At 36.6% G+C, this 22630-nt stretch overlaps 1 protein-coding gene across 1 annotated transcript; it reads right to left on the bottom strand.

Annotated features, from left to right (window-relative positions):
* Window positions 1-11785: 11785 nt before the first annotated feature.
* Window positions 11786-22205, bottom strand: LOC128223497 (very low-density lipoprotein receptor-like). The gene is made up of 9 exons (XM_052932777.1): window positions 22183-22205; window positions 18684-18815; window positions 18164-18280; window positions 15688-15798; window positions 14628-14723; window positions 14258-14350; window positions 14050-14128; window positions 12974-13117; window positions 11786-11933 (listed from the first exon to the last, which is right to left on the bottom strand). Exons 4-9 carry the CDS (start codon window positions 15788-15790, stop codon window positions 11786-11788), a joined length of 663 nt encoding a protein of 220 aa, XP_052788737.1. The 5' UTR covers window positions 15791-15798; window positions 18164-18280; window positions 18684-18815; window positions 22183-22205.
* Window positions 22206-22630: the final 425 nt, after the last annotated feature.

Genomic DNA, 22630 nt, shown 5'->3' with positions numbered 1-22630 from the left:
TCTTTTGAAATACTTTTCCATAACATGTTGACCAAACATTTTATCAACACAATATATGATTAGAATCCGCTTTAAAACAGAGATTATATGTTTTTTTTGGAATCATTCTTTCTTGTGCTGTGGTAAAATGAGATTGAAATTAAGATTGAGATTTGACTGAAGTATTTATGTGATTTATGGACCAAGACATCGGTGTATGTGTGTTTGTTCAGTTGTTGCGAAGCCCTTTCCTTTATTTATTCCGGGTAGCGTGTGCCAACGAGCTTGATCTGAAAAAAATGTGTTAATAAAATCGGATTTAAATCATATCCTAATATACGATCTGACATAAAGATATGAGGTTCACCAGTAGGACGTCATATATTGGTTATAGTAGCTGTTATAGCAGCAGACATTCAGTCAAATTTTCCTTAAGAATATATAACACCGTTTTTGAATATTTGCCAGTGACCTTTTTTAGATAATCAGTCAGCAGTTATAATTCATAAAAACGATATTTAAAGTAAGTTTCTTGTGGACTGTGTTGGAATTTATGCTGAATAGGTTTGAACATATGGCCTGTTGATCACACATGATATATTATCAAACATAAACCACGATGTTATAAATACACACACTCTGATCAAGTTTCCTTATAAATTGGAAGTAAATCTGTTGACCTGTTGATTGTAAGAAATGTTTGCCCTAGTGACCTTTTGTTAACTTGTTATGACCAGCCACCACACATAAGCTAAATGACGTGTAAACACATGTTCTGAAAAATGATTAATTACACTCGTTGTACAACGACTTGTTAGTTAATCTGAATGCTAGTATGTACATCAACAAAATGATGACAACGGAGACGATTGGCAACGAAGTTTTCGATTGCTCATCAAAAGAAGTTTGTGCTCAGATCAATTAAACATGAACAAACCCGGGAATCTGGTTTAGCTTTCATTATTAATAGATGTAACCAGTAACTGTATTGTAGTATGCAGTCACACTATACAACATATTAAATGTATATAAAACGTAACAATAATTACATATAAGTTTGAATGATCTTTCTAAAAGGGTTCAACCGTCATGCCCCAAATCCCTCTGATGACTGCATCTCTACATGTTCAAATCGTTCTTTCCTGTTCCGTGAGGTTAAATCCACGTCAAGGTTAATGATATTATTTCCGTGCCACCCGCACAGCGGTGCACCCCTACCCTTACAGTGGTTCGTTAGTGTACATCCTTAATATTGCGTTCATAGCCTTCGTCTGACTCAGCAAAGCAATATCAAGTGGCACTAAACCATGTTCTCGACATATGGAAAATCTAGGGAATCTCCTGAATTATTATTATTTAGATTGGTATAAATAATTTACTATTTTATAAGATGCATAGTCGCATCAGTGTTTTTATCATTTATTGTATTAGAATGTAAATGTGTAATAAATGAATGATTCTGGTTCGTGGATGCATCACCATAATGGTTTTGGTTGTAACAAAAGAATGGCATTACTGCTATGTTCCGACTTGCATCATGTAGTTACAATGAACGCTCGAACTGTTTTTCTTTGTATATAAATAAACACGAACGTGAATTGAAATGTTTTAATTTCAGAGGTATGACTTTCAGATCTTCATAATATGCGGGTACTGTGGAAAAAAACCTGTACAACATAATAACTAACCGCAGTATCAAATTTACATGACTTTGTGAAAAATTCTGGGACACTAGTCATGTATAAATGGAAATGCTATATATGACTATTTAAATATCACTGACGTTATTCAATTTATGTATATTAGTGGAACTGTCTATATATCACCATTCATTTATTTATTTTCATTGTTTAATATATATAATTATGTATGTTCTAACTTTGTTTCGATCGGTATTAATCTTTAAAGCATCCCACTCTGATATGGCAACATGCAATGAGAAGTCCCGCTCGCGTCATTTGAAAATTCTTTGCACTTCTTGTAGACACATGCTACTTTAAACACATCACCAAAACACACTATAATGGTTTGCAGCTCATTCACTACACATGTCGAGTTAGTGCGCTCTATATCGTCCGAACTTGTATGCAAAGTAGTTTCTTTTACGCGCCCGATTCTTTTTGGACGCCATTGGTGTTGATGACGTCACCGATGTCGTATGCTCAGAAGTCACTGAATCCTGTTTAGTGGATTCGGCCTAAAAATAATAATAACACATAGTATTGCTATTTTAAGATACAAAAGGGGATGTACATGAACATACATATAGCTTAAGTGATTCAATTCGTTGGGTCTAATCCAGACGGTATTAAATCATTCTATATTTCAATGTCACTTGGTGTCTTCTGGCCCTAAGCTTTTAAACTACAGTTAACAAGTATTTGTCTGCTTTATCTTATACAAACGTTTATACTTGTCTGTATAAATGTTCCATTTTAAAAACATTGAAAATTCATATAAGTTATGTTTAGTTATATAAGATTAATCATTACTGCTGTTATCAAAACAGATCGCTTATTGCACGCGTACTTTGAGATTATAAATATCTCGGAATACAAAAATGCTGAACCTTTTTGGAGCTAGCCTGGTACAGACTATCAATGTTTATGATAAACATAATTATTTAATTGTTTGTCCGCAATTTATGGGATGAATGGCGGACAATATAGAGCCTAATTAAAACTTAGAATCACAGTTTTTAACATTAAGCCTTTAGCGAAGTTACCGCGGTTTGAATATAAATGAAAAGTTGAATAAACTACCAACTTGAACTTATTTAAAATTTTCTTTACATAAAACTGAAACAAAGTTTCGTTGCTTTTACGCAGATCATATTTCACCGCTATCATAGCTTAAACATACCAAGCAATCGGTGTTTGCCTCCCTCCCTATCCTCGGTTCCCGTTGTAAGGCCGCCGTAGACGGCGGGGCCATCAGCACACACCACGCCCACATCGTCGTTGTTGATACCGTTATGTGTCAGTCTGGATGTGACTTCTGTCAAGGCATGGCATCTACGTATTTCACTTTATTTTCCTTTGGCTGGTACTCTTATTCTGAGTCAGTTTTTCTTCAGTCCGGTTAGATTTGATGTCGCACTTGAAACATAGTCCGACCCTCCGGTTTAGTGTAGGCACTTACCATATGCCCTGCACTGACTTATGCGTCCTTTTATATCCTACTTGCTGAATCATATTGTTAATGTTTTTATTTTGATGCTTTACATCAACTGTTGTTTTGAGTCAGTTTCTATATACAAAATGTATTTGCATTGTAATCAAACTTATATATATATAACCGAATAATGTATGTCAAAATTACGCATGTTTAAAAGTGTACCAAATCAATTTATAATTAATCATGACTAAATTAAACTCTGATAAGCGTTATCTACTGTCACCATTACATCAGTTATAAACACAATTGATAAACAGTGTAAGCATTATTATTGTTATTGTTAGGGTTTTCTCTTGTTACATGTATTTAAACTACTTTTATTTTCAGTACTACGTTGTTTAAAAATCTAATCTCATTGTAAGATGACGTGGATTCATTAAAGTTAACTATGTTATTCCCCTAGGATGATTTAAGAATATTTATTTATCAGGATGGGCTTAGAGGGTTCTAGATACTATATATATTCAATGTATCATTTTTTTTCAATAAACAAGATTCTTATAGATTTTTATAGAAAGTTTTTGAGGAGTGGTGTAGTATGTTTTGGAATTTTCTCTTATTTTGGGTCTTTGGGTAAATTAAAGTTCCTAAAAAAATTCCACTATTCGTTGAACAAAACAGAAGTCTCGGATAAAATGAAAATATTATGTAAATTTTACATTTCAACCTTTTAAATTATTGTGAAGGTGTTGTTGTATATATTAAGTTCTCAGTTACTGTGTTCAAAACTCCATGTGGGTTTAATTATGTTGACATTGAAAGACCAGAACAAGTGGAGACATTTACCGTGTTTAATTTGAGAACGGTTTGACTTGATCTTCTTATGATAATCACGAAAAAGTATTTTTGTTTGGTTAATTTAAGATGAGGTAAGAATATTTGCTTAATGAAATAATCTACCTAAGCTTGTTACATTTAAGATTTTCCTTGGACAGGCTAACATGTGTAGCAGTGCAGAAATAATTAGAAAAAAAGTCATATGTATGTAATGAATCTCAATTTTACCCGAAGGCTTGGCGTAACGTATACGTATCCACACGTAAGGAATTATGCTTGACGTTATTCATATGACTCTAAGAGCTATGAATGTGCATGGAATATCAGTGACTCCCGTTGAAACTGATACAGCCTTAATTGTATAACATACTACCATTTAAATGTGTACACAATTGGTCTTCATTTATGTCAACCACAATTGCTAAGTAAGTGCGAACATCATCGGCTTTTTGTTGCCATATATTTATCCCCGCAAAGGAATCTACCAGTACGTGACGGATCCTATCGATAAAGCATATCGAGGGGTGAATGTTAAAAGGTTCTAAGGGACATTAAGTAAAGAAGATGATCTTACCTTTTCGCTTTCACCGCTTTCGATATGAAGATCGTCAAATTTGTTTACATAATTTCAAACAGCAATGATTTCGAAAAGCAAGTGTTGAAGGAGGTCTTATGTAAGAAGAAACATACATTGGAAAACCGCCAGTTTGAGAGGTATTATCATATGGGAGCATTATTTCATATTTATCATACCATTTCACTGAAGAGTTTCAGGGGAATTTATTATTAAAGATAAAAGAAAATGTATTTCTACTAAATTTTGCAGCATTAATGCCAAATTGGTCCTAGTTATGTTCTCTTGTGATGCAATTTGGTGCCGTGTATTTTTCTACAGTAGCCAGTAAGGTTAAAAGCTATGCAAGTGTCTTTATGAAACATATAGTTTAAACAAACTGCGATCTTAGGCCTGATAAGAAGGAAGCTTTTAGAGGAGGGACCTATTTCAAAGTGTTATAAATTTTTTTATATATACATATATCTGGTTGAAATTTGGCCAGTTGATACTGCTTTACTATAGAATATTGATGTTAGGGTGTGATATTTGTAAATTTGATATTACATAATATGAATAAATTATATAAAATCATCTTATATATTTTCGACTTTGAAAAAAAATACTTTCGATTTCAAATTAATATTTTAAAATAATTCCAAAAGTTAGTAGCTAATGAAAAAAGCTGGCAAAATGAGATCTCTTTCGGAATTCCATACTGTTTCTCAGGATGTGTTTCTAAAAAGGGAATTCCGGATATCTGTGAATGGAATACCACCTTTAAGTACGAAGAAATTCTAAGCATGTCTGGTTTTGACTCCTTCAGAATGCTTCTGTGTACTCCAATAGTTGAGTTTAACCTTAAACTCGGTTTAAACATGTTTTGCCACATGTCCAAAAGATTATATATTTCATGAACTGTGTCTTTAAAATACATTACCTTTTCTGCATATTTATCAAATTTGTGACTACATATGGAGATGTGAATTTCAGTGCATTTTGTATACTTTAACAGGAGGAGAATACAGTTTCATTCTGTTTAAAACATTCATGTTTTATCTTGTTGGCAGATTTTGACGTGCCAATAAGCTGTGGCATTTCTACGGCGAGTGGTCACGCAATCTGATTACAGCAAATACAGCTCTGAATCAAATATGATAGTGAACCTGTTGTACTTGTTTGTGTGTAAATGATTCAAAAGAGTGTAATTTACAGCAAATCAGTTACAATCAAGCAGCATATGGAAGTGCTGTTCTCCTACTTTTATGTAAACATATGTTTTTACATCATGTAGTCATCTCATATATGAAAACACGAACATTTGCCATGAATCTTCAGTTTTGGGTATTTTTTTCCAATTTCTATTGTCGCGCCATTTATTCCGGTGTAAAGCATTTGGGTATACGAGTAAAGTGGTATGTTGACTATCTATTAGCACACGATCACTATATGTATATGGTTTTATCGAACAGTTCTGTTAGCAATATATATGAGTGGACCAGAAAAGCACAAACTGGACAGGCTGAAGTTTCAGTTCGACTCAGTGTCATTTTTATGTTAAAAACTAAGCCGCTACAGTGGACAAATCTATTTTTTTACAAACATCTTAACGAATCGGCAATTAAAACTAGGCCAGTATTGTGATGGTGTTTTATAGACGCCATTGAATGCTACAAGGAAACCTTTGCTTGGTCAGATTATTCCAACGTATAAGGAAATAATGGCTCTTTGTGGCTTTGTGGTTTGTGGCTAATTCTACGTGTTCTCTGTCTTTGGCGTTTACTCTGGGCCATTAAACGGGGTTTTTGTTTGAACTTTTGGCTTCTGAGCTTATTTCTGTAGTTTCTCTTTATGCGAAAAGCTACAGAAACAAGCTCAGTAGCAAACAGTTTAAACATACACCCGGTTTAATGGCACTGGGTAAACGCCAAAGACATAGAACATAAAATCACAAACAAGAAACATGGAAGAACAGCACAAAACTCCACAAGCAGCACAGTGCATACAGACTATATATAAAAAACTAGGTATTTTTATCAAGGTTTCTAAGGTACCGCCATGGAACGTACATTTACTGGGGGTTTAAACCAGTTTAAGTGCACAAACCTATCTCTTATCCCAACAATCCTAAATAAAGATAGAACGCAAAAGGTAAATCGTATTAAAGTATGCATTAACTTTGATAGTTATGATGGATATTTGTAGGATATTTACTGCGTGACCTTTAGTTAATGTATTTCTACTCAATTTTTACAAAGGCCGAATTGGTCACCGTTATGGATTTTTTTGTGATTTAAGTTTGTGTCTTGGATAGTTATTCTGCAGCCATTTGCTTTTTTCGATGGGAGTGTTTTAAAGTTAAAAAGAAGGTTAGTGTTTATTTGAAACAAATAGTAAAACCATTAAAACTAGCTGTGGTATTAGGCTCTGTAGCCCGTTTCGCTTGTGGGGCATCATCACTAAACCTTTATTGCATCTAGCACAAATTCTTTGTGTAGTTAACGACATGGCCTGCAAACGGTTTTATTACCATCATCATATTTCTAGGGTACCTTCACTTTTTGCGAACGTGTAAGTCAATTACATATAGGCTAAAACCTACCGGTACAGTTACAATTATTACAATTCTCAGTCGTTAGTGGATCTCTAATTTTCTATCAGTATAATATTATACAATAGAATATACTGTAATTATTCTTCTCGATTGTTTTCATTTGTCTTCTGATATATCAGAAACGCCGAGGCACAACGCAGACTCGTTTGTTTCTGATTTTGATTACAAAGAGCTTATACGCATGCGTGGTAATTGTATGTGTTGATTTACACGTTATCTGTATCCCGTGTTATGTCTTGTTTGGCCAAATAGGGCCAAGTCAGGACGAGAACCAACCATCCTTGGCAAGCCACATTCATCCTCATGTGTAAGTTATTTAAAGAAATGATCATGAAGCTATTTTATTTCTAAATTATGTAATTTGCCAAACAAGGCCAACTCAGTACGTGGACCCGCTTTCCATGGCAAGCCATTCATCCTCTTGTGTAAGTTATTAAAAGAAATGAAGCCATTATATTTATAGATAATGTAATTTGCCAAGCAATGCCAACTCAGTACGTGAACCAGCTTTCAATGGCAAGCCACCTTCATCCTTATCTGTTAATTATTTAAAGAAATTATCTCATTATATTTATACAATATTTTGTGCAAGTTAACAAAGCCATCGCTATTGTCTGGTTACCGGGCTTGTCTCTGAAGTTGTTATTTTATTAATCATAGTTCAGTTGGTATTCTTTCCTGATTGAGAAATTCTATTTGCCTTTTATAGGTATCCGACCCACAAAAAACCCGCGTGTTTTCTATTACATCCATTGCTGATAACTTATATTTTATTAAGAGATTTAACATATGATTAACGTTATTATAGTGTGTTGTTATAGTATGTATATATTTGCTTTTTTATGTAACTGATATCGGATATAACATTTTTGAATTATTTTGCAGTCTTTAGAGGCCACAAAAACTTGTTGGTGATAACGTTTTTGGTAGCATGTTCTCTTTTTAGACTATCTGCGCATGCGCGCAGGTAGTCTTAAGACCACAAACTCCAAAGAACTACTTCTTTTCATGTCGTTTTAACCCATTTTTTGTCTCAATGTGCTCTATGTTTTGCAGAATGACGTCGACACCATAAAATAGATTGGTTGTGTTGCAGTCCGAGTATGAGTTTTTGCTTGTTCGGCTATTTCCGCGCTGTAATTATGTATCCCGGCGTTTTATTATTAGCAGAATATAACTATTTGTAGATCGTTATATTTATCAGATTAATGAGGGTCAAGATAATGGAGGCTCTGGTAGGAAGATTGTAAGTATCTTCCATGGCCGAGAGTGTAAGATAGGTTCATTCCGACCCGAGCGTAGGGTGTTTTGCGGAAACGAGGTTTACCGAGTTTCCGCAAAACACCCTGCGCGAGGGTCGGGATGAACCTATCTTACACGAGCGGCTATGGTAGATGCTTTTTCTCCCACCTCAGTTAAACAAAATTAAGTAAAAATGTATTTTTTTTGCTGGAACTCTTTTGTGCTTAGTGAAAATAATTGCGTACGGATATGCGATAATTCGTGGTTGTCATGGATATTTGCGCAGTGATTCAGAGTATGTAAATGGTCTGATCGGTCTTTAAATAGTTCTAAGAAAAGTGAAGCATTATTTCTTGAAAGATGCGTGAAAACTGTTTTCTGGTGACATTTGAAGCGAGAAATAATTTACTAGCGTTCTAAATATTGCCACAAGACAAGGTTTCCATGATGCGCTACAGACGACAGTCTTCAACAAGGGAGGTAATTACAATGTGGTGACCATTAAAAGAAGTTCCATACGGGCGTTTTATCTTCGCCCGTGGGCAAGATAAGAATTTCTAGCATGGATCTACTTATCTGAGATGGGAGAAAACATATTGATATTCACTCTGAGTTTAGCCCATGATGTTTCAGAAATGATTACCGACCGCAAGTGTCCCATCGCCTGCAGGATTTGTTATTATAACCTGACGTGACCCTGAAGCACGCTTATTTGTAATGGTGCTTTTTTATTTGTCTGCTATGAGATAAGAAACAGAAATGATTGTCTAAGTGTTAAATTAGTTGTATCTCAGGTTTCGTATTGCTTATGCTTCAAATACTATACATTGCAATTTACCTGCTACACAATAACAAGATACTATTCATTCTATGATTTTAGGCGCTTATATTTCTAATGAGATGTTTTCATTTTTTTGCATAAAAGCTTCGTTCCGGTGTATTCTTGGCATAGTTTTAGACATTAGGCTTTCAATTTATATAAGCACACATGCCCTGATACGACAGTGAGTCATGCATACGATTAGTGAAGCAAAGTAGTTCGGATTAAACCTGTTTAACATCCAAAGAGAGCGAAGCATTCATAACATCACTAGTACTATTTCTACACAGGTACTTACATTAAACATTAATAACATTAAATTTATCAATAAACTTTAAAAAGCACAATCATATTCTCATTCATAAAACAGACAACTTCGATAATCTAAAAATAGTTTCAACTAGTTCATAAAACTAGTCTTACGTATGCTATCTAATCAAAGCACCGAAAAACCTTTAGACGCGATTGAAAAGAGCATTTACTGTGACTTCAAATGCATGGGTATATGTCGACTTAAGTGATAAGATGTGCATTTTGAATGGAATTATTGTTGATGTTGTTTGTAAAAAAATGATTTTCCCTAAACAAAACGTGTATGTTCATAAAAGGAAATGATATATATATATGATGTATTGTATTTTCCTATCGTATGATATCTAATCAAAGCAACGAAAAACCGTTAGAAACGATTGAAATGGGGCATGCATTGTAACACTAAATACATGGGGATGGGGGATTACGACGATTGAAGTGACATTTACAAAAAACAAAATGACACAAAACGCCATAAAGATATAGATATGTTTGTTTCCTTGCCCAGTGTGGGCACAAGCGCTCTCGGCACATTTTTCACTTTTATTTATGTGCCCTTCAACCATTCCCATAGTTCAAATAAAATTCGCAACTCTCACATATTTGCCCGCAGATAGTCTTTCAGTGCCTCGCCCTTTGATTGTTATAAAACGACCTTCTAAATGATTTCTTCTAAAAGTATATACAGTTTACATGTTTATTGGTCGGAAACCTTAAGATAACATATAACATATGATAACATATCTTTTTTTCTTGTTATTTTAGGTCCTCCTACATTAATTGGATACTTTTCATCTTTGATTTGAGTCTTTAGCATTTCTTTAAGATTAGTATATAGCAGACTGACGAGGAGGTGACGTGTTTGTTGAAAGTCTTCTTGGTTAAATCAGACGATGTAGATATTGCATGAGTATAGGATCAGTTGGGAGGGATAGGTACAGTGCCAGGTTGTGAGAATAACGAACCATACAAAGCGCAAAAAAGGATCATCCGATCCCTCGCAATCACTATCATCTCTTAAGACTTAGTCATGTTTTTTATAAGATAGATGGAATTAGAAGGTGAATACGTTTTGGTCTGCGCGTGCGTGATTTATATGCAAATGCTTGTTAGCAGTAATAAACTGTCCATTTCTACATTCTAGTACAATCTTAGTTAAACAATGAAGTTAAAAAGAGTTTTTTCATGGAACTCTTTTTTGCGTAGTGAAAATAATTTGCGTACACATATGTGATAATTTGTGGTTGTCATAGCTAAATCGTTATTTTCACTCATGTTACCACATGAAACTCACAGCCAAAGATGCCTTTCAAAAAACTTGAATTTAAAGAACAGTTTAAACATACCTCGATTTTACCTATTCGACATCGACGTTATTGTTTTCTCCCACCTCAGATTATAAGTATCTTCCATGGCCGAGAGTGTAAGATAGGTTCATCCCGACAAAAGCGTAGGGTGTTTTGCGGAATCGGAGGTTTACTGTGAAAACTGTCGTCTGTAGCATTATGGAAACCCTGTCTTGTGGCAATATTTAGAATGCTAATTAAATATTTCTCGCCTCAAATGTTTTCACGCACCATTCTAGAAATAATGTTTCACTCTCCTCAGAACTATCTAAAGACCGATTTGACTATTAACATAATATGAATCACTGCTCGCATATCCATGACAACCACGAATTATCACATATCCAAAACGCATTTATTTTTACTACGCACGAAAGAGTTCCAGCAAAAAATACATTTTTACTTTATTTTGTTTAACTTAGGTCGGAGAAAAAGCATCTACCATAGATAGGTTCATCCCTACCCTCGCGCAGGGTGTTTTGCGGAAACTCAATAAAACTCGTTTCCGCAAAACACCCTCCGCTCGGGTCAGGATTACACTCTCGGCCATGGAAGATACTTAATATCTCGTCGTACAAATAAATAGACTAGCTAACGATGCGCGATATTTGCTTATATGACTATCACCATTAAAGGGTTGTCGACCATTCAACCCGTACAATTTTAATCGTCACATATACCAAAGCTACAATTCATTCATTCAAATATAATGTAATATTGTGCCTTATATAGCGAACTGATGAGAAACATTTTTTAAGCAGTTGAATATGATAGGTATTTTTTGTTGAAACAAATTTCCAAACTAACGTTGATCTTCACTTAGTGTGCGCTGTATCATTACCTTTAAATGCAGTAAAACATTGCTTTCCTTTTTTTAATTTCCATATGATAGTGAGTTAATCTTTCAGAGGGAGTAGGTTCAGTTGAAAATCAAGGTGAAAATAAACAAATACAATTTGCATAAATCATGGTTGACAGACGACTGAAGCAATAAAAGCAGGTGATGGACATTCAGAAGTGTCACTACAGTCCGCAACCAGTGCTGACCCCCGACAGTCACGGAACACTGTACAAACTTCCCCTAACGGTCCAGCATCTTCCTGTGCTCCAGTGCTGTACAAAAATAAACAAGAAAAAAATCAATTAGTAAAACTCTGATCTTGATTTGTCTGCATTTTAGAAATGAATATAAAAAAGTAAACAAATACACTGAAACATTCAATTTCCGATGTTTTAAATTTTTCATGATAAGTGAAAACTCTCTTGAGTTCACTTACAGCTCGTTTAAGTATCACATATTTTGTAAGTCTGTTGGATCCCCGCTGTCCACCCGCCATTTTGTTTAATTGGTAATACAAATAAATAGTATTATCGTTTTAGAAGTCATTTCTTTTGTTTTCTACATTGAAATATCTGCTCTAACTCCCACGAGTATTGACCTGTTTTGCAACCTTTTACGGCCATATTCTATTTTGAAATCTAAGAACCGGTGTATCTATAACAATGCATTTTCGGTCATTGGTTCAAATTATTAGTAATCGGTTTAAAATACACTTTCAAATGTGATCAAACCAGTCATCAAAAAAAAAAAATATTGCCAATGAGTTGATGACATGACAAGCCTATATGTACCTCAGATGCCTTAAAGATTAAACGTTTTGACACATTTTTGAATGCGAAAATTATGGAAACCAGTGATACAAGACAGCTGACAAAAAATCAGATCGCGGATTTTCATATGTAGGGTCAAAAATTGATGTTTTATTTATTATTCTTAACCCGTTACTAACGCTTTAGCCAAAACACATAATTTTTCAAACGGAAATATAATAATTTGCGATCTTATCTTTTGTCAGCAGCCTTTAATCACTGGTTTGCAGATATTTATGCAAAAATTGGCTCATTCCAAGACAAAAAATAAAACAGTTGTCACTTGGGAGAGTGCAGCTTTAAATCATAGTCTACTGAATGAATTACAATACGTTCAATATATTTAGAACAATCATACCGTAACGTAAACTAAGTGTTCTATGGGTTGTTTGAATGGATACACCTACCGTGTGTGCATCAAGTTTGTACATCTTGTTGTAAACTTAATAATGACTTCAAGTCTCGATCTCATATTGCCATAGACTACTTAAAGACACACTAACCTGTAGCCGAGTCTCTGGCAAACGTCAGGCCCCACATCATTGTCAGAAGAAACGCAAAGACAAGCAAAAACATCACCACCCTGGCTACGACGAACTAGACCTGTCAGTGGATCGCACATTCCATTTTGGCCTCCCTTACACAAACTAAATAACAAAAATATAACAAATTCACCCATTGCATATTTGTCATGCAGCGTAACAATCTCCTACGCAGTGGTCTCCCTTTGCGAACAGAGCAACGTACTCAACTATAGCTCCTTTATCAAAAAGTAACTTAGACTGTTTTTATGCAATAATATATAACAGTCTTATGAAATAACATGTTTCCTTATCGAAGTTAAATTATGTTTTGTTTAAGTCACAGGAAAAGAAAGTATTAATCATCATCTCATGACCAGCGTGGTAGAAATGATTACTGTGATACCGCTTAGGAATACTGGCTGTGCAATGATCAGTGTGTGTATACCACGTGATAAATTGGGTCATAAATGCTACGTCGGAGGGCAATATTTTGCTTCGAAAGAAGACTTTAAACAATGATAACTTCACTTTTTTTTCAAATGAAACATAGCACAGTCAACGCCGCTTACGGCGCCCCGCCTTCGGTCTTTTACCAGAGTTTGATTGCGAGTATAGTTTCTTAAAACACTTCGAAAAACCTTTTCACAATACGGCCGTCTGACGGAGCACTGACAAAACATTATTTCGGAAACAGGTTTGACGAAGTGTTTGATAAAACTAATCACCTTATGAAACTTCGGTAATAAAACGAAGACGGGGCTCTTTAAACGGCATAGACTGTGCTTTCTTTTATTTAAAATGGTGTAGTATAAGGAAAGTAATCTTTGAATTAAGTCTTTATTTTAAGCAAACTGTTGCCTTCCGTTGTCACGTGACAGGAACATCCAAGTAGCTAACGCCATGTGCGTGACGTCATATTTTGTTTTCGTTCGGGAATGGAACGTGCGAGGAGTTGCAGTTAAGCTTTAGTCGTACTATAATTTTGCTTACCAAAAAAAAACATTTCTCATACAGTTATTTTTGTTTTCTAATATAACTAATCCTCAGATGCTTACGCAACTTTATCACTGTAGGCCGTGCATTCTGCATCGTTGGTAGCTAGTCTGCACAGATCTCCAAAGCATAGTAATCGGTCTAAAAAAGATGCAAAATTCCACAAAACATATTGCCTTAAATTCCATTGAACACTAATCAAGGACTTCAAAAGCAAAATTATTTGTGCTAAAAAAAAATCAGTGATCAGAAGTACATCACCAAAATCACCTTCGTCGCTCTGGTCGGCGCATTCAGGGTTTTCGTCACACTGCACCGCACATGAATTGTCCGGGCACGTGAACCTCCCAGGCGGACAGGTACCTAAATAACACAATTTATAAGTTATTTCGATATTTCTGTACGCATTTACCATACAAAGTACATACCAAGTGGTTAAAGCGTTTTACATAAATATGTGCTTGATGCGTATTTCGAGTATTTTTTTCAGCCAGAAAATATCGATTTGCCGAGGTGTTTTGATTGGGTTTAGGACCCCTTATACAGTCGGGTTTAAGTAAAGAGCTACCGATCGGACACCAATGCATTATTGACCGGAGCCGAAATGTGAAATAATCGTAGAAAGAACTTGAATACGTACATATAGCTTCGTCATCACCATTGTTACATTCTGGAGTCTCGTTACATGGAGTGACGCAGGTACCATTCGGGCATCTGGTTTGGCCAGTCATGCAGGCTGTATAACAAGACATTGTATAACTATTGCACTCCATAACAAATTTAGTACGTGAATAACTCATGCAATTGTACAACACATTGTCTGATAGTGTGTAAAGGTGTAAATAGGAAAATAACTACTCATACATTGAGGTTCGAAATTATATCAGAGAAATTAAAACTGGAGTCTCGGTCAATGGATGTAACACTGTCAACACACTCTCCCTCTGGCAAGGGTATATCTACACGCATTTCTTAGTCATAATAAATGATCCAATGATTTTTAGCGAATAGAAACAAATAAATGTTTGTGAAGTAAAGTCAGTTAACAGTTCATAAGTATGCTACTAAACCCGTCCACTTCTTCTATAAAAATATGTCACCATATGTCATATATTCTATGCTAGTCAAAAGGTAATTGTATTCTAGTGAATACTTTAAAACGTAATCATATGCTGGTAAATAGTTGAATGACTTTTTTACATTGGTATATATGTACGGGGACATGGAGGCTACACGTGGAATGTTTATTCTAATCTTGTGGCCTTGACTAACTTTCTCGATCCCACAGTCATACGATACAAAATAATACATAGCCTTTGTGGTGAACAAGAAAACACAATATCACGTGTCAACTAGGTTGTGTACGAGATAACAAAATATCACATGTCACCTAGGTTGTGTACGAGATAACAAAATATCACATGTCACCTAGATTGTTTACGAGATAACAAAGTATCACATGTCACCTACATTGTGTACGAGATAACAACATATCACATGTCATCTAGATTGTGTACAAGATAACAAAATATCACATGTCACCTAGGTTGTGTACGAGATAACAAAATATCACATGTCAACTAGGTGAGGTATTTGTATGAACAGCTGAATGCATTAAAACAAACATCTTAGAGATTCTTAAACACTTACAAACACACTAAGTCTTGATATAACCGCACTATTGATGAACACAAACTTACAGCAGTTTTGTTCGTCTATGGCCAATTCCAGGGTCATGTCACATTCGGGTATACCGTCACATCTGACTGCACACTGACCATGAGGACACCGAAGCTGATTCATTGTGCAACCTGAAGAAGGTATAAGTTTAACCTTATTTATTTTACAACGTTGTTATTACAGCATAATATTAAGGACTCTCGTTGGTAAAAATTACGTGAGAGGTTGGTCTTATGCTATAAGAGAAACCGGAGTACTCGAGAAAACCAACTTGTTAGCTTTGGTAACCACCAACCAAAACTTTTCATGCATCAAGGCCGTTAATCGAGTCAATCAAGCCAACGTAAGGAGCGTCAACGCTTATCGGACAACCAAAATCGAAAGTTGTTTATGTATTGTTTCACTTTCATCAATTCAATAATACTATAGAAGCTTACAGTACAAGCACAGTAGTAGTGAAAGGAAGCTTAAGGGATAGCCAATCAGTAATACTATGTAAGGACAAACCCAGCAGAAGGGAAAGGAAACTTACGTGACGAGCCCAGCAGTAATACAATGATAGCTAACAGGATAAGCCCAGCAGATGTGATAGAAACTTACAAGAAGAGTCCAACAGTAGAGAAAGGAGGTCACGGGACGAGCCCAGCAGTCAAACAATAAAAGTTAACAGGACAAGCCCAGCAGTAGTGAAAGGAGGTTACAAGACGAGCCCAACAGTAGGGAAAAGAGGTCACAGGACGAGCCCAACAGTTAAACAATAAAAGTTAACAGGACAAGCCCAGCAGTAGTGAAAGGAGGTTACATGACGAGCCCAGCAGAAGGGAAAGGAGGTCACAGGACGAGTCCAACAGTTATTTAATGAAAGCTAACAAGAAAAGCCCAGCAGAAGGGAAAGGAAGCTTACGGGACGAGCCCAGCAGTTATACGATGATAGCTTACAGGACAAGCCCAGCAGTAGTGAGAGAACGTACGGGATGAGCCCAGCAAAAATACGATGAAAACTAAGAGGACACGCCCAGCAGTAGTGAAAGAAGGTAACGAGACGAGCCCAGCAATTATACAATGAAAGCTAACAGGACAAGCCTAGCAGTAGTGAAAGAAGCTTACGGGACGAGCCAAGCGATAATACAATGAAAGCTAACAGGAAAAGCCCAAGAGATGGGAAATGAATCTTACGGGACAAGCCCAGCAGTTATACAATGAAAGTTAACAGGACAAGATCAGCAGTAGTGTACGGAGTTTATGAGACAAGCCTATCAGTTATACAATGCAAGCTAACAGGACAAGCCCAGCAGTAGTGAAAAATGTTTACGGGACGAACCCAGCGGTAATACAATGAAAGCTAACAGGACGAGCCCAGCAGTAGTTCAAGATGCTTTCGGGACCAGCCCAACAACTATTTAATGAAAGCTAACAGGAAAGCCCAGCAGAAGTGAAAGAAGTTTACGAGACGAGCCCAGCGGTAATACAGTGAAAGTTAACTGGACAAGCCAGGCAGTAGTTAAAGAAGTTTACAGGACGAGCCTAGCATTAATAAAATACGGGACAGGTTCATCAGCAATACAATGGAAGCTTATGGGACAAACGCATCAGTAGTACAATGAAAGCTTACGGGACATGACCCAGCTGTAGTGAAATAGAAGCTAAAAGGGCACTCCCTACAAAAATACAATTTAAGATTAGGGGACAGGCCAAGCATTTCTTCAATTAAAGATCATAGCACAGGCACAGCAGAAAGGCATTAGACGCTTTCGGGAACAACCCAAGCAGTTATACAACTGTGGCTTACGGGACGGAAGTACAATTGAAGCTTACTAGACAGACCCAGCAGTAATATCTTTGGGGCTTACGGGACAGACAGAGCAGAATTTCAATGAAAGCTTACGGTACAGAACCAGCAGTTATGTAATGGGGGCTTACGTTACAGACAAAGTAGATATACAACGGAAGCTTTTGGGGCAGGCACAGCAGCAATATAATGGACTCTTATCGGACAGGCCAAGCAAATGATCAGTGAAACTTAAGGGACAGGCACATCAGTAAGATAACGGAAATTGTCCAGCAACAATAATATAATGAAATATTATTAATACTATTGAAACTAACCGAACATGGACAATGGAAGCTCACGGGACAAGCCTAGCAGCCAAAAATTTACTTTGATATTTTTTGCCCAAACCAGGTTGTCCCGTAGCGAAATATTCTCTCTTACAAACACCACTAAGTCAATATTTCTTGTCGACCATTGTCGTGATACAATTCCTACGCATTTATATATAAGGTTAAAACGACACAATTACTTTAAGAAAGAAAATACGAAAGAAATAGGATGTCTATACGGCATCATTACCGTAGAGTGATAGATTCGCTTAATAAACACTAACTAGGAAGTTACTCTACCAGCCTTTTTGTGCAAATATCATGACAATCAAATAAGAAGAAAAAACATATTCAGCCCATAACGTTATATATCCCAAAACGCAATATAGATCTTACTACAGTTCCTCTCATCGTCGTTGTTATCCCCCGGTCCGTCACACTGCGCTTGCCCATCGCATATAGGGGCGCATTTGCCGCTGGGACAGAGGAACGATCCAGATTGACACTTGGTTGCTGGGTTATAAATAAAATTATCATACACGATGTATTTACGAGTTAACGTTATAAGACTTGTATTACAACAGTTCTTTGTTTTTGTGTATTTATAATTATTCAAATTTACAAATATCAGAACAGTGTTAGTTCGAAAAGAATATTAGGTCGATTTAGATGTGGGGGAGGCACTATATATTTTTACTACGTCTTTTAAACTCGCTTTAAAGCTAGAATTCAATGATAAAAGCTATTGATGGTTAATTTTAATACATTTTTTTTAAAAACATAATTTTGTTACACTGGCAAATCCTGCTGATCAGGTTTTCATTCACTAGAAAGGTCCATAGATAGAATCATGACAAATTGTATTGCATGATATAACTGATTCATACTTAAAGAATGACAATTAAAATCGACATACGGCATGTTTCTTCGTCGTCCTGAAGGGGACACTGCGGAGAACCATCACATCGCTGGGACTTGGGAATGCACTGGACGTCACATGTTCGGTTAGTCGGTAATTTTCTACAAACGTAACTTTCCGAACAGCGCCCTGAAAACGGCAACCTTAACAAATGCGTACTTTCATTATTGCATCATGTGATTCACACATAGAGGTCAGGTAGATCGCGCAAAGTCAGTCAAAACTTGTTAATTGAAAAAATAATACATTTCGAAGCTCTGACACGACATTGTGCTTCATTACTTCAAGAAACACTGAACCGTTCAGTATAGTGGTAGTCACTTTGCAAAATGATAATGATAACTAAACCCAACATGAGCAAGTCACTGAAGAGTCGAAGCAATTTCAAAAAATCGAACAGTTTGTTTAGTCTCGAAGGAAGTTGCACGCTCCTATAAACACATTTGTTCCTCAAATAACACCTTCATCCACACTCAGCAACTGTTCAAGTGGCACACTCAAATCACCCGAAGCTTTAAAGGTACTTCGCTCGTCCCAACCACAGTAGCGCTTCACTCATTCTTACCCAAAGACACAGCTCTTTCACATGCAAGCTTACCCACCAATCGCAACGCATTCAATAGCACGCTTATCCATCCGCCGCAGTTCTTTTAGACGCTTGCTTACCGACCAATCGCAACTCTTTCAGACGTTCGCTTTCCCAGCAATCGCAACTCTTTCGGACGTTCGCTTACCCATTAACCGCAACTCTTTCAGGCGCTCGCCTACCAATCCACCGTTGCTCTTTTAAACATTGGCTTACCCATCCACCGTAGTTCTTTCAGACACGTGATTACCCATCCACCGTAGTTCTTTCAGACGCGTGCTTACCCATCTACCGTAGTTCTTTCAGACGCGTGCTTACCCATCCACCGTAGTTCTTTCAGACGCGTGCTCACCCATCCACAATAGTTCTTTCAGACGCGTGATTACCCATCTACCGCAGTTCTTTCAGACGCGTCCTTACCCAAACACCGTAGTTCTTTCAGACGCGTGCTTATCTATTTACCGCACCTCTTTCAGACGTATGCTTACCCATCCAACGTAGTTCATTCAGACGCGTGCTTACCCATCTAATGCAGCTCTTTCAGACGTGTGCTAACCCATCCACCGAAGTTCTTTCAGACGCGTGCTTACCAATCCAACGTAGTTTTATCAGACACATGCTTACCCATCTACCGCAGCTCTTTCAGACGCATGCTTACCTTTCAGACGCGTGCTTACCCATCCAGCGTAGTTTTTTCAGACGCGTGCTTACCCATCCAGCGTAGTTCTTTCAGACGCGTGCTTAACCATCCACCTTAGTTCTTTCAGACGCATGCTTACCCATCTACTATAGCTCTTTCAGACGCGTGCTTACCAATCAACCGTAGTTCTTTCAAAAGTACGCTTTATCATGCGCCGAACTCTTTCAAACGTACGTTTTCCCATGCACCGTAGCTCTTTCAAACGTACGCTTTCCTATGCTCCGCAGCTCTTTCATACGCACGCTTTCCCATGCGCCGCAGCTCTTTCACACCAGTCGAAGCGTTTTCAGACCCATTCATATCCACTCGCTGCAGCTTCAAACACTGCAAACATGATTTGTTTTAAACACCAGAGATTATAAATCAGATTGAAGACGCATATACAGGAGTATACAGCTTTCTCACAATAGCATCCAAGCAGTTGGCCAATCAAGCCAAAAACCGAAGATATATGGTCTAGTCTTTGTACACAAGTGCTTTAGTTTATTACGACCGACTCCAATTCCAAGACACCGAAAAGAAGCACACAATTCGGAAAATAGTTCTGGACCTTGAAGGTCTAATCTTTACATCAACGAACACCCTAGGCGAAAAAACTTAAGTTAGCAATTTGTTCAACTTACATCAGGGGAAAAGTAAACCAAAGTACCTTACTTCATCGAGAAATCTAGATATGTCGATATTACTTAACAAGAAGCTGCATTTATGCGGACAAGTAGGAATTAGCAATTGAAGCCTTTCATTTTTATTACAAAACAGATTTACAAACAAATTTACAATTATACATATTTTCTGAAACATGACTATCGATCAGTAGTAAAGTCATTGGGATTGACAGTATCGGGGACTGATTTTCTTAATTTTTAAAAGTTACATTTAAGTGGCATGAGGCAAGATCCCAAACAATACTTAATGAGAGTCTAATACGGTCAATAACATGCCACACACGCATCAAAATATTTTGACCCTACTAAAGTTTTAATCCCTCCCCTCTCCTCCCCCTCCCCTCTCCTCTCCCCTCCCCTCCCCTCCCCTATAGTAGCATATCCCTCTTTTTTTAACACTTTTCTTTATTAATTCAAAAGGAAACTATATAGTGCCAGTTTGATGGTCAATTGTACACGTATCAATGTTTTGCTCATTTGGGAATTTTTGGAGGCGTTTAAGGCCAGAGGATTATGAAAAAAACCCTTTTAAGTCAGCATTCCTTGGGTTAGTAGTAAGATAATTGTATTTGTATGTTTGTAGTATGTTTAACTTTAGCTGCCTGTGAGGATTTTGTAACTGCCGTTTTAATTGAACTCCAGTATGATATCCAGTTTCGTTTGTTTGTTGTTGTTGTTTTTTAATTTCGTGTATAAATCTTTATCATCTAGAAATTGTCATGTTCAGTACTCCAGATATATTCGAGATTTATTAATTTACTCTTTGTGAAGGATGAGAAAAATAACGGATTGTTGCGAATGGTTATTATATGATTTCCGAGCAGCCGTGTATTCATGTTTGAGTCATTATAGGTCAATAAGTGGTAAAAATCACACCAGTTCCTAATTGCCTCTATAAAGTCATTTCAGACCAACTCATTGTAGCTTCAAACACTGCTTACATGAGTATTAGTATTGTGGAAGATATATTTCCCGGGCGGTGGTATCAAAGGCTTGTCCATGTCTAGCCTGTCGAGGATCACCATCTGACTTAAGCCGCCTGTATGCATCCGCTGCTGATGAGACAGTGTTTCGTAAATTGTCGTTCCTTCACTTGCACTTGTTCTTTGTATAAAAAAAACAACAAACTATTGTTTTTGTACTGAACTATTAAATTTTCTCATTTTTTATAATGAAAAAATGACCTTCCCCAAATATTTGAATAAGACTTTGCATATGATTATGCATTATTGCATTATAGAAGTCGAATATTGAGATTCCTTACATTGAAAGGAATAATATTACCCAGAATACAAGATATCTCCCTGCAGCCAAATGCATAAAACTTGAATAAGTTGTCCACACGTTATATTTAGTCTAGTTTGCACCAAAAAATGTTTCATTGGTTAATATTAATTTTGGGCTAAATATTGACCAATTAATTTGGTAATCTCACAGCAGACCAACATAAAACTAAACTTGTTTCATGTAACTGGGTGGTGGTATGAAGATAGTTGATTTAAAGTTTAATATTCCCATCCTACAACAATATCAGTGTTCGCTCACCAATGTTCTGGACTAGTCGCAGGTAGTTGTCTCGGTAAAATGCACATTTTGATGTTGTCTTTCTTGGATGTCTTCCCTCCACAGATATTGACAAAAGAACGCATCCTGTCCAAACGACCACCTTCAATGTATAAATATTTCTGTGGACTTACTATTCTTCCTAAATTTAAAACCGGCAGTAATTACTTAAAACAACCGTCTCTCTCTCTCTCTCTCTCTCTCTCTCTCTCTCTCTCTCTCTCTGTGCGTGCGTGTGTGCGCACGGGCGCGCTGGTGTATGCTCTCGTGTTTGTTTTAATCTAGATAGAATGCATCGTTCGTGTATTGAATTGCAAATGTTTATATAGCATAGCCTTATAAAAGTCTTACTGTTGTCGCTAAAAAATGCATATTTTTATTTTGTATATATATAAACGAACAAATACATTCAGTTTCCAGTACGTATTAT

The sequence above is a fragment of the Mya arenaria genome, chromosome 17 (genome assembly GCF_026914265.1).
Source record: "Mya arenaria isolate MELC-2E11 chromosome 17, ASM2691426v1".
Taxonomy (NCBI): domain Eukaryota; kingdom Metazoa; phylum Mollusca; class Bivalvia; order Myida; family Myidae; genus Mya; species Mya arenaria.
This window is presented reverse-complemented; position numbering and strand designations above follow the sequence as displayed.